This window comes from Equus quagga, chromosome 14, assembly GCF_021613505.1.
Source record: "Equus quagga isolate Etosha38 chromosome 14, UCLA_HA_Equagga_1.0, whole genome shotgun sequence".
In the NCBI taxonomy this organism is placed as follows: Eukaryota; Metazoa; Chordata; class Mammalia; order Perissodactyla; family Equidae; genus Equus; species Equus quagga.
The window spans coordinates 22,015,415-22,028,416 of NC_060280.1; the positions used below are offsets into that span (position 1 = coordinate 22,015,415).

Genomic DNA, 13,002 nt, shown 5'->3' on the forward strand with positions numbered 1-13,002 from the left:
AAAGGAAACCAAAACTTAACCCAGAATCATTTGTAAATGCACTCATGTCTGAGAAAATGAAATTTAAGAACAACCAATCACAGCCAGCCAACTAGGCTTTCCCAAATAAGGCAGCCCCTGAAGCTACAGCCAGACAACTAACGTCCTTGCGTGCTTCCATGTCCGCTCTATAAAAGCCTTGCCCCTAGTTTCTTTCAGTAGATGCACCCAACCACTTTCAGCTAGGTGCTGCCTGATTTGAACTGATGTTTGCTCAAACGAACTCTTGAAAATTTTAACGTGCCTCAGTTTAGCTTTTAACACTATTAAAGGAAGGTATTTTACTGTCATTCTCAGAGAGTTAGCACAACTTTCAGAACTGGTGGGATTCTCAGTTCTTCTGTTGTCCAGAATCCAGTTCCTAATATGATTACCAGGTGGGTCCCAGGCCCTCCTCTTAAGTACTAGCATGCAGAACTTTCATTCTACAGCTGCTTTCTACTTTGTTCCCTCTTCCTTGCAGGAGGCAATTGCTTCTCTAGCCGAGCCGCAAAGATTCCCTCTCCTGGATGTAAATCTAGGATGTATCTTATAGCCCCTCCTTCATGTTGCCTGAATATTTTCTAAGCTCTGAGGTCCTGATTTCCTGGTTCCATCTCTTAATATCTGTGTGACCTGGAACAAGTCACTTAATCTATGCCTTAGTGTCCTTAGGTGTCAAGTGGCATTAATAATGGTACTAACTCACAAGGTTCTTCTGAAGATTAAGTGAACTAATATCTGCAAATTTTTTTTAGAACAATGCCTGTATTAATAACACATAGTAAATACTCCATTGTGTTATATGTAATTGTTATTCCTCCATTGTGTTACATATCTCCTCCAAAGAGAGTCATGATCCAGCTCATAGACAAACTCTCAAATTAGGGCAGCCCAGATTTTCTTACTATTTTGGTTTTCTTTCTATGTTCTTCAGGGACCAACTAGTGTCATTTTTACCTAGTGCTTATCAATATGTGCTTCTCTAAGAACAAGAACATACTCTTTTCTATCCCCAATACAACACAATTTATTTCTGACTGCCTTTGCCTTAGCTCATTTCCAGATTACAGAAGAAAGCAACGGCCACAGCTCAGTGATGAATTACATGCACTACATACGCTGCATTCTACGAACATAAACCCACTAAAAGAAAGGCTGGGTTCTTGCTGCTGCCTTCTGAAGTCTTTCTATTCTCCCTCCTGAAGAACAGTGGGTAAGACTGACTCCATGGAGCAGAGGAACCAGAGTGGGAGAGTAAGTGAGTTTGTGTTGCTGGGCTTCCCAGCTCCTGTGCCACTGCGAACGCTATTGTTTGCTCTTTCTCTTCTGGCCTATGTGTTGGTGCTGACTGAGAACACACTCATCATTATGGCAGTTAGAAACCATCCCACCCTTCACAAACCCATGTACTTCTTTCTGGCTAATATGTCTTTCCTGGAGATCTGGTATGTAACTGTCACTATTCCCAAGATGCTAGCTGGTTTTACTGGGTCCAAACAGGGCCATGGACAGCTAATCTCCTTTGAGGGCTGCATGACACAGCTCTACTTTTTCCTGGGCCTGGGCTGCACTGAGTGTGTCCTTCTTGCCGTTATGGCGTATGATCGCTATGTAGCCATCTGCCATCCTCTCCACTACCCTGTTATTGTCAGTGGCCGGCTATGTGTTCAGCTGGCAACTGGCTCCTGGGCTGGAGGTTTTGGCATCTCCATGGTCAAAGTTTTTCTCATTTCTCGCCTCTCTTACTGTGGCCCCAACATCATCAACCACTTTTTCTGTGATGTCTCTCCATTGCTCAACCTTTCGTGCACTGACATGTCCACAGCAGAGCTTACAGACTTTGTTCTGGCCATTTTTATCCTACTGGGGCCACTCTCTGTCACTGGTGCCTCCTACATGGCCATCACTCATGCTGTGATGCACATTCCCTCAGCTGCTGGGCGCCATAAAGCGTTTTCCACCTGTGCCTCTCACCTCACTGTTGTGGTCATCTTCTATGCAGCTAGTATCTTCATCTATGCCCGGCCAAAGGCACTCTCTGCTTTTGACACCAACAAGCTGGTCTCTGTACTTTATGCTGTCATTGTACCATTACTCAACCCCATCATTTACTGCTTGCGCAACCAAGAGGTCAAGAGAGCCCTACGCCGTACTCTGCACCTGTACCAGGGCCAGGATGCTAAGCCTGGGAAAATTAGCAGAGATGGGTAGAAAGGAGGTGTTAAGTCTTAGAAACTGTTCTTAAACTTGGGATCTAGTTCTTCTATGAAGTCCAGAGGAGCTCTTAGGGCCTAAATTAGGGACTAGAGTTTCAAAGTCACCAACAAAGAACTATTTCAAGAGAAGGAAAAGGGATGGATAGCAACCTGGCAGCTAGCAGCTGAATTTCGCCAGGACAGGGCTATAAAATACAGGCTAAAAGTAGGTTCCGTGTTGTCCGCTCTATTGTAATTTGCACAGAGTAGGTTCATGAATCACGCTTCCTGGTGGAGTGGAAAGGACTGACTTTGAGCAGAAGACATAACTGCACTTGAATATTTAAACAAGCCAACAAAGGTAGAACTAAGGTCTCTCTAAAAGGCTCCTCCTAGGTTTGCTCCTGGGTTTTTGTTCTGAGGCAGAAGGTGTAGAAAAAGGAGGCAGAAGGAGAAAACCATTCAAGGAAGCACAGGCTTCATAATGGAAAAGCATCGGGAGACCTCTGGATGAGATCTCTTCTAGCCACAGGCCATGATTATAGCTCATGAGGTAACAGCGGGCCAGGAGGCAATCGTTCTAGTGTGAGTTACAAGGTAAGGAGACAAGAAACTGAGAATTTTTGTGTTGGCAAAATATCATCTCTTGGGCCACAGAGCCTTCTAGCTTCACGTCCTGATTTCCCGAGGTCAGTTCCCACATTGAACTAATGGCCAAATGCAGTTGTGCATTTAATCTTCTGCCTCCCTATTTAGACTGTAAGCTCCATGGAGGCAGGGATCACATTTGCTTTTTCATCATTTTATTACCATGTCCCAGAATTGTATCTAACACCTGGGGGCTATGAAGAAACATAATAAGTGAATATAATTTGGAGCCATGTTGGCAAGGCCTGTGTGTCACCCCTGTAGATAGGGTTGACAGGTGCAGAAACTAGACCCCTCCTACTTCCCCTGAGTACCGGGAGATACAAATTGGCTCAGACTTGCTGGAAGGAAATTTGGCAATATGTATTATAGATACTAAAAGTATTGAAAACATTCTGATTGAGAAATATTTGTATAGATAGACATTTTTGTTTTCAACAAGAATATGGAAATATGTTAAACTTCCACAAATATAAGATTAATTAAATAAATTAAAGCTTATACATTAAATGGAATATTATGCAGATCTTAAAATAACATGATGTAAATAAAGCTAGTGACAGAAAAATATTCCTAATGTAATAAATGTCAAGATTAGGTCATGTAATCGTATCAAAAGTGTATGTCTTATGTATTTGTTTGTTTAAATAAGACTAGAGGGAATTTGACTAGAACATTAGCTGTAACTATGCAATGGAGCCCTTATTCTTCTGAATTGCATTCTGTGGCAAAGGTATTGTTACCAACAGATTTATTTAAATAAACATTTCTTAGCCAATAAAATACACAGCTTTATTCATCTGGACAGAGAGATGATTAGAGGGTATGTCAGTAGGATTTTCAGAAATTTAGCTCCCCAAAGATACCCAAGACCCAGAATCCTGAGGACAACAGCCTACATGAAGCTTCTCTCTCTCCAGGTGTGGGAGCCTTCTGTTGTTGCAACTTGTCTGTCTATAGTTGTTTGCTGCTAATAAAGCATATGGAAGCCTACTACAAGGATATCAGGCATTATTTGCTAGTCCCTACATATTAAAAGTTCTAATATAATATTAATATCTATTTGTGTCAAAACAGTTATATAAGCTTATGAGTATCTTATCATTATAATTTATAAATGGCTAGATATAAAGTTTATAAAAAGTCTATCTCCAAAATGTCCCCATAGAATAACTTTCTGAAAGGGCTAGTGGTCTGGGATGGGAGCGTCCTCCTGTGGACCTCACTATTGTAGCATTATAGGAACCTCCTTATGGGTTAACTCCAGCTAATAGGAGGTAACGGCATGATGTGGATTTCTTTCACTCTTCTTTTTTTAAATTTCAAAACTTTTTACAATAAAATGTATTTTTTTTTTAGTTTAACAAAACGCTTATAATTCTGACTTCAAAATTTGAAACGAAATACTTCAGGTATATGAAGAGTATTTAGCACAGTGTCCTGCATATATTGAACTTTCAATAAGAATGAATGAGAAGATGTTTGAATGCATATGAACTATGGTGGGATTGACGCCTCTCTGGACTTGGACTGCATTTTCAAAGTCATATGATCCTCATGGCTTATATGGAATTGTCACAAAACCTAAGATTTTTCAAATGAACTGTTAATTATCAGATTAAGTATTCCTCATTCTCCAATGACATAATTCCTTTTTCCCCCTAAACCTAGATAGAGGATTTTATTTTATCTCTGTTACATTTGATCCTGTTTGTTTTAAACCATCTTTATAGTCTACCAGTCTCTCAAACTATTGCATAGATAATGTGACTCTTTTGTAACTCCCTTTTGCCAGGGTAGTGTCGTAGTGTCTGGAGGAAGTCTCCAGTCTCTTCCATCATTACAGGAGTTGGGAGTATGAGATCCACACTGGGTCTTTCGGAAAGGAGAGATACCCAGCGTGGCCAGGCCAAGACAATTAACATCTCCAGAGCAAGGGAGGATCAAAGTAGAAGCTTCTGTGCTTAAACCATCTCCTTGTTCCCATCGACTTTCAATACACTCCAAGTTTCTTAGTCTGCCTTTCAAGTTTCTTCACAATATGGTCTGAGGTTTCCTTTTGGTTTTTATTTTAATTTCCTCCCCACTACCTTGTACTCACCTTGTGCAGGTGAATTTTAGATTGTCATTAACATTTTTTTTACTTGAACTTAATAATCCAATATCTTTTACCATTTGCTAACATTTCACATTGAACAGTCGGAAAACGTCCAAAAACCCTTTGGGTAAAAGAGCATTTTAAAAAATAGCATTCTTCTGTAGTCTTAAAAACCTTATTTTGCTTCATTAAAAAACCCTTACAGTTCACAAGTAAAGACTGAGAAACTGTCAAATCAGAGGAGACTAAAGAGAAAAGATACCTAAATGGAATTTTGCATCTTAGATTGGATCCTAGAATATAAAAAGGATATGGAAAAACCACTAAAATCTTAATAAAACCTTGAGTTTAGTTAAAAGTAATGTACCAATTTAGATTCTTAGTTTTGAAAATCTCCAGGTAACGTAAGATGATAATATTAGAGGAAAGTGAAATCCTGTGAGGGGAATATGAGAGGTCTCTTCAGTATCTTTAAAACTTTTCTGTAAATCTAAAATTATTACAAAATAAAAGTTTATTTAAAAAAGAAATGTATTGGTCTTTTTATCCTAAATAATGTAATACAATTTGATTGATTCCAGGTGACTTTATAATAATAATAATAATAATAATAATAATAAGCAAACTGCCCCTTTTTGCTTATGGTGATATGTATAGAAAACACTTGGTATTTATGTCTATACTGAGAAATCTTTTTTTCAAATTTTCCTGGATTTTTAATTCTCATGAAACACATGCATTGTTGCTATTTTAATTTGCTGAGTGATAAGAGAAAGTGAAAATAAAGTATAATTGACACATAGTTATTGATTTATGCCTTTGGTAACTCTAACCAACTATACCAGCTCTTCCAGATATCACCATTTGGTGCAGGTGAGCAGGAGTGAACAGTTTCAGGCAGTGCAGAGAAGAGAGGGCTTAGAGCACAGGTTTTCTCATTTTCTCTTAAAGTCTTTCCCTTGGGGGTATCATCTAGCCTTATTTTCAAGTTCCATAGCCTCATTTCATGATGACCAGTGGTTCAACGTTCCAAGAATTAGTGTCAACTCACCACATGCCTTTAGACAAAGCATGTGAATGGGTGAAATATGGGAGGCTTAGGTCCATCCTTCTCCATCAAATTCCAGTTAGTCACACATTGACCCTTAGATCCTTTCTAGGATCTGGATTTTCTCTGGGATTTCTCATTTGTTCAGATCTCTGCTTCACTTCCTTCAGCCACCTTTGCATACTCACAGAGACAGAAATGTATCTCCTGGCTCTTCATTCTTGCAAAACTTCTAGGACTTGATTCTTGATTTTGTGGTTACTGAGGTACAATTAAGAGCGGACTCCGTGAGCCCACTAGCCTGAGGACAACTTGCCAGACAGAAGGAGTTGACACTTTACACTGTCCTTAGCATGCAGGGCACACTTCACAAATGTTCAGTAAGTGACAGAACGATTCCTATAGTCCAAGGCAGTGGGTGTGACCTCAAGTCACTGCAGAGGCCTCATTATTTCAATGTCTCAACTCTTGCTGTCATTACTCTACATCTTTTTCTGTGCTAGTCTCTCTGAAGCCAAAGCCCTACTCACCTCATTGCCACTGATCAAATCGTGGCTGTGGTTCATATTCCAAGGCAGGTAATATTTTACATTTGTGTAGTTATCACGAAGCAGTTTTAGAATTGCTTTCATATACGTATTACTTTTGAGCCTAACATCAATGACAGGATACAGACAAGGGAATCATTGTTACTCCATTTTATGGATAAACAAACTGAAGAATAAAGGCAATTTTCTGAAATCAAATGTCTTAAAAATGGTGGAAACTAAGATTAGGAACCTTGTCTTCTCACTGCTGAATCAACACTATTTCCCTTGCCACTACTTCCATGCTAAATTCTTCCTTTATGTCTAGAATGACACTTTTGATGAAACCTTTCTAGTTTCCTCAGTCAGAAATCATTTCTCCCTCTTTGGAGTTCCTAGAGCACTTTGTTTGCACATCTCTAATAGCTTGTGTCACATTCTACCCTCATTATAGTGCATACTTCTTATTTTACTTACAACACTGTAGGTTCCAAGAGGGTAGAGATCATGACCTAAAAATGCTTCTTCCAAATAATCTATAGCACTGTGCCCTGTACATAATAAGAGCTCAAGGCAGAAAATATTTTATATAAAGAATAAACAAATGCATATCTCTATTACCTTATTAACCCACTTAGATTTCTTCTCCTGGTTTCCGAGTAATTTGGTGTTGCTTTACCTTACATACAGGACTAAAAGGAAATGACCATATCATACGCACAGGTATAGATAAACATGGTCCAGGTATAAGCAGGAATTGACAAGTGGATGGAGATTCATCTTCTTTGTCCCCTGGACATAGTTTGACAGTACGCACAGCGTTTCCCCAGAGCAGGACAGACCAAGTGCAAATGAGTCTCCTGGGAAGAAGACAAGGGCAAAATATAGGTGAGTGTTAAATGTACTCTCCTGTCCTGCTCCAGTCTTCTTGTCTTAGTGTTTCAATACCTGCTACACAGTCTAAGCAGAGACCAGACTTGGATCTCCAGGAAGTAAGAAAATCTGCAGATCACTCTGCTTCCTGTGATACATGCAAATATCTGAAGGATTTTCCGTTTTCAGGAGAGAAGAAATGGATCATGGTGAGTAGCTGGAGTTACCAAGAGAGATCGATTGATCCCTGAAGGAAGGTCCAAGGAAGATGAGGAGGGACTTGGGAAAATGGTAGCACATATCATTCCTGGACAAGAGAAAGGGTGTTAGGGAAAATGACTAGAGAAATGAAGATTCAGGGCACACAGCATGGTTATCCAAGGTTGGGGGAATTTGGATGGTTGTGAGGTCATTCAGGTTTGGGGACAGGGTACAAAGGACCCTTCTAGAAGTCTGTCAGTGTCAGTATCGTCTTTGAGAAGAAGCACAAGGACTGAAAATTATACTGTAATACGATGAAAGGATTTCTTTCCTTGGATACTGTAGAGAGCCCAAAGCTCGGGGTTCTCAGTTCTGAAAGCCAGAAAAATAGAACTCCACATCTTTTAATGTTTCAAAATAGAGCCTGTTGGGAAGTAGATTTGCAGCAAAGAATATGGAGGAGAATATGCAATAATAAGCATGTGCTTGAATATACGGAAACAATACTTTAAAGAGAAGATACAGAAGTTCTGAGTGATCTGCAACTCAGAGCTCTTCAAAGGTGCTATAATCCTATACTGAAGGAAAGTTGAATTATTTTATTCCATAGAATATGACAGAAAAAGTGAGCAAAAGAGAGAGAATGAAGGACCGAGTGTGTTTATGAGTCGGTATGAGTGAAATATGTGAACACTCATAACTGATTAAACATGGATAGGTGTTATGCAGCATAATTTATAGCAGCTAGTGCTTGGTCCATAACAATTGGTCAAGTCCTGTGTTAAGTGCTCTCCATGGAATATAAATTTAATTCTCACAACACAATCTAGTAAAGTAGGCATTATTATTATTATTCCTGTTTTACAAAAGATGGTATGGAAGTACATACTTGACAAGTGATTTGTGCGGTATAACACAACTCCTAGGTAATGAAATCAATACTGAAATCTTTCCTCTAAAAATCAGTGCTCTAAACCAGTATGTAAAGGTGAATGTGCAGTAAATAGTGTGGCTGATGATGGAAATGAGGAATGTTATACATATCCTGAAGAGTAGGAGCTGCTACGTTGGTGCTACTTCCTACGAGGGCTATAACGTATTCTCTGCTCCAAGAAACAGATACTTTTCACCAGCAAAAGGATTTTATCAAATGCATTGAGGAACTAGGCAAAGAACTCTAGTAAACTACCTCACAGGTGAAAGTGGAAGTATGTGGCTTAGAGTAAGAGACAGTCTCTTCCCACTGATTAAGCCTCACTGAGTTCTGCCCATGTGTGTTGTTATGGAAAGGAGGTGATGGAGTCAATAATATGCATTTCAGTACCTCATCCTTTAGTCCTTTGCTATGAGCCACATCCAGAAGATCTCTAGTCCTGTGGAATATCAGAGTGAACCCTGATTGTCCTCCTACCCTCTTTGTGCCAAGTGAACAGTATATTAGAGAAATAGTTGGCAGAAAGAGTGAGTAATGGACTGAAGGCAGGACCTGAATTCAGGCTTCATGGATTAGAGAAGCATTTAATGAAGATAAACAGTCACTGATGTGTTTTCAAGAGATGACTCTGTGGTAACCTACTTCCTTAACCACAGATTAGAATTCTTGGAATAGCTCACAAATAATTCTGCCTTGCAGTCTTGCAAGACCCATCTATCTAAGTACAGCACTCCCCTTCCTCTGCTCCCCTCTCTGGTCCAGAACCTGAGACAATGACTGATATTTCGAGAACCTGACCTACCAACTAATTTTAGACCAGGGATCATATCCAATGTTCTCAGACCTTGTGGATATGTTTGTCATGAAAGTACCCCATGTGTGCAAGCTGAGGGTGTGTCCACAGATGTGTAACCTTGATAGATAGGTGCTTCCTACCAGCAAAGACCCTGAGATCACACTTCTCTGCCCTTGACCTATTTCTTGTGGATTCCAAAGCTCCAAGGGATTCATTAATTCACTTTTTAATCCATATCCATTAAATATTCATGTATTTTCCGGTCACTGTCCTGGGCATGGGGTTCACAGTCATGAAGGACAGAGTCTTGAGATTTGGAAAGTTGAAGTGCAGTGAAAAGAAACCTAAATGCATGAGGGGGGTGTGCACTAGGAACGAATGCTATTGAGGCACTTGACCCAGCTTTGGTGAGATGCCTCCTAAGTGTAATCTTGAAACTTGAATCAGCAGCTAAAGATTTTGGAATGGGCATAACTGGAAGAGGGAAGAGTGTATGTAAGTGCAAGAGTGATTATAATGTGTGTGGGAAGAAGAAACTAGGAAAGTATGTCTCGAGCATGAAATACCACATAGATGGTCACAAGACATGAAGCTGGAGAAGTAGGTAGGGATCAATATATTAAATGCGTCCTATGTGTGATAATGAAAACATTTCCATGTTTATTCAAAAGCAATTGGAGTGTCACTAAGGAATTTGTGAGGAAGTTATATCACTTTTTAATTTCCACAGACACTATTCTGAAGAAACTGTGCTGAATCAAAGGACTACAGTCAATGGATCACCCAAATACTAAACTTTGTTTCCTTTCAGGTGGGGAAAAAAGTCTTTGTGCAGTGAGTTCCTAGTTAAATAGAGATCTGGAACCAACAAGGGAGAGACTATCGGTCTATGTTCACTGACAAAGGAGCTGGGAATGACATGAATAGTGACATTCAAATATTTCCTCAGGTGAGAGAGGGTTAGGGGTGGGAGTTCCTTTGATTCTGGGAGACATTCATAATAAACAAAGAAACAACAATAAAAAATTTTGATGCAAATGTGTGCTTCACATTAGAAGATGACTCCATATTAACCAAAGTTATTTTATGAGTTCACTCACAGGGAAGACTGATTTACTATCTTATCTTGGTCTCTTGTCTGATGTCATAGTCATGTTCATTGTTTGTGGTATTGTCACAGAAGACTTCAATACCTCTCAGGGCTCTTAGTCATGCTGGAGGAAAACATCACTCTGGTCAGCGAGTTCATCCTGGTGGGCTTCCCCACTGCCCCGTGGCTTCAAGTCCTGCTCTTCTTCCTCTTCCTTGTGGTCTATCTGCTGGTGGCAGTGGAGAATCTTGTCATCATGCTTGCGGTTTGGGTCACTGGCTCCCTCCATAAGCCCATGTACTATTTCCTGAGCAGCTTGTCTTTCCTGGAGGTCTGGTATGTCTCCGTCACAGTCCCCAAGATGCTAGATGGATTCCTCCTGCAGAGACGGCACATTTCCTTCACAGGTTGCATGACCCAGCTCTACTTCTTCATTTCGCTTGCCTGCACAGAATGTGTGCTTCTAGCAGCCATGGCCTATGACCGCTATGTGGCCATCTGCCACCCTCTCCGGTACCCAGTCATCATGACCACAGGTTATTGTGCACAGCTGGTGACTTCCTCCTATATGACTGGTTTCATGGTCTCTGTCATCAAGGTCTGTTTCATTTCACATGTCACCTTTTGTGGTTCCAATGTCATGAACCACTTTTTCTGTGACATCTCACCAATCCTGAAACTGGCCTGCAAAGACATGTCCACAGCTGAGCTAGTGGACTTTGCCTTAGCTATTTTCATCCTTGTCTTCCCTCTTACCACCACCGTCCTTTCCTATGTCTACATTGTCTCTACAATTCTGCATATACCCTCCACCCAAGGAAGGAAGAAAGCCTTCTCCACCTGTGCATCCCACCTCACTGTAGTCATAATTTATTACACAGCCATGATTTTCATGTATGTTCGGCCCAGAGCTATTGCATCATTTAATTCCAACAAACTAATCTCAGCTGTGTATGCAGTCCTCACACCCATGCTAAATCCCTTCATCTACTGCCTTAGGAACCAGGAAGTCAAGAATGCTATCAAAAAGACTGTGGGATTTAGGGGCTGGCCCCGTGGCCGAGTGGTTAAGTTCGCGCGCTCCGCTGCAGGCGGCCCAGTGTTTCGTTAGTTCGAATCCTGGGCGCGGACATGGCACTGCTCATCAAACCACGCTGAGGCAGCGTCCCACATGCCACAACTAGAAGGACCCACAACGAAGAATACACAACTATGTACCGGGGGGCTTTGGGGAGAAAAAGGAAAAAATAAATCTTTATTAAAAAAAAAAAAGAAAAGACTGTGGGATTTGGTCAGTGCGTCCTGCTTAGCTGAGCTCCACTGCCTTGAGGAGTCAGTGTCCTGGAAAGCATGTCATCCCATACACTTATCATGGTTCTGCATATTTGCTTGCTCTATAGATCTAGATTCTTAAAGAAATTATATCATAGAAAGAAAAATAATTAAAAATATTAACAGGATGCATTATATATTGCTTTAATCTTGAATTAATTTTAATACACACTCTATACATTTAATAATTATTTTGAAATGACAGAGTAATAAATATTTAACATATATAAGTTGGTGTTACCGGCTCTTAGTTAATATCAGCCCTGATATTGGTTCCCCTACAGTGAACCTGGCATGTATGGGATTAAAGCTAAAACCCTGCACTCCTGGTTTCCTGGGTCTTTAGTTACACTCATTTGTAAGTGTTTCTTTCTTTAACCTCTAACTCCCTGAGCTTTACAACCAAATAGAAGTTACAAATTGTTAAAGCCCAGATGGCCTCAAACTGGGCTCCTGCTAAAGTTGTAGCTAGTCCCAGGACCTTGAAGTTCTTTTACAGGGAAATTAATGTCCAGAGAATATCAAGAAACTGAAGCTTCCCAGGCCCACCTCCTTGGCTTCCTGACGTCAGAGTCTACCTTCCACCATGGAGATAAACAGCCATGGACACTCATCTGAGAAATCCTTTGTCTCCTCCACTGGAAGCAGCCCCAGACACAGGCCAATGGGAAAATGCTGACGAAGAAGTCCATGGTCCCCTTCTACTACCAAAAACCTCAATAAAAACACTTACCTATTTCTTAACAGGGAGCAAGCAACTTTTGGGGCACTAGCCCTTGCTTTGCTCCCTCTGCCTAGCAAAGTAAAGCTTTCCTTTTTCTCCCAAGATTCTGTTCTCGTTATTTGGATTGACATCGGGATCAGAGACCAAACTTTTGGTAACACTGGTGTTATTAGTACTTTACACATAATGGACTATTTTATTCTTGTAACACCTCTACGAGTTAATTATCATTACTTATCTGATTTTACAGATCAGGAAACTGAAGCACACAGAGAGATGTTAAATATGTTTTCCAAGATTGCGCACTTAGTAAATATCAAAGCTTTTATTTGAAGCCAGGGGCTCCAGCTCTATAATCAACTGTATTCGATTTTCTCTGTATCTAACTGTCTGTGATAGTGGTTCTAGGGTCCCATGAGTTAAAAAACATTGATGCCTGGATGGAATAAGCAATATAGTCAGTAAAATCTGTGTAGTTGTGATGATAAGTGATAGTGGTGTGGTAGTGATGGTAG

At 40.4% G+C, this 13,002-nt stretch overlaps 2 protein-coding genes across 2 annotated transcripts; both read left to right on the forward strand.

Moving 5' to 3' along the window:
* The first annotated feature begins 1,248 nt into the window (after window positions 1-1,248).
* On the forward strand, window positions 1,249-2,232 carry LOC124225231 (olfactory receptor 226). Its single transcript, XM_046637747.1, has one exon. The coding sequence runs from the start codon at window positions 1,249-1,251 to the stop codon at window positions 2,230-2,232; it is 984 nt and encodes a 327-aa protein (XP_046493703.1).
* Window positions 2,233-10,552: 8,320 nt separating this feature from the next.
* Window positions 10,553-11,745, forward strand: LOC124225266 (olfactory receptor 6-like). The gene is made up of 2 exons (XM_046637822.1): window positions 10,553-11,464; window positions 11,710-11,745. The coding sequence occupies exons 1-2, from the start codon at window positions 10,553-10,555 to the stop codon at window positions 11,743-11,745; spliced, it is 948 nt and encodes a 315-aa protein (XP_046493778.1).
* The last annotated feature ends 1,257 nt before the right edge of the window (window positions 11,746-13,002 follow it).

Excerpts from the sequence above, each read along its gene's own strand:
- LOC124225231 (XM_046637747.1), top strand. The coding sequence starts at position 1,249 with ATGGAGCAGAGGAACCAGAGTGGGAGAGTAAGTGAGTTTGTGTTGCTG.
- LOC124225266 (XM_046637822.1), top strand. The coding sequence starts at position 10,553 with ATGCTGGAGGAAAACATCACTCTGGTCAGCGAGTTCATCCTGGTGGGC. Across the intron at positions 11,465-11,709 it reads AGAATGCTATCAAAAAGACT|ACTGTGGGATTTGGTCAGTG; the intron begins GTGGGATTTAGG and ends AAAAAAGAAAAG.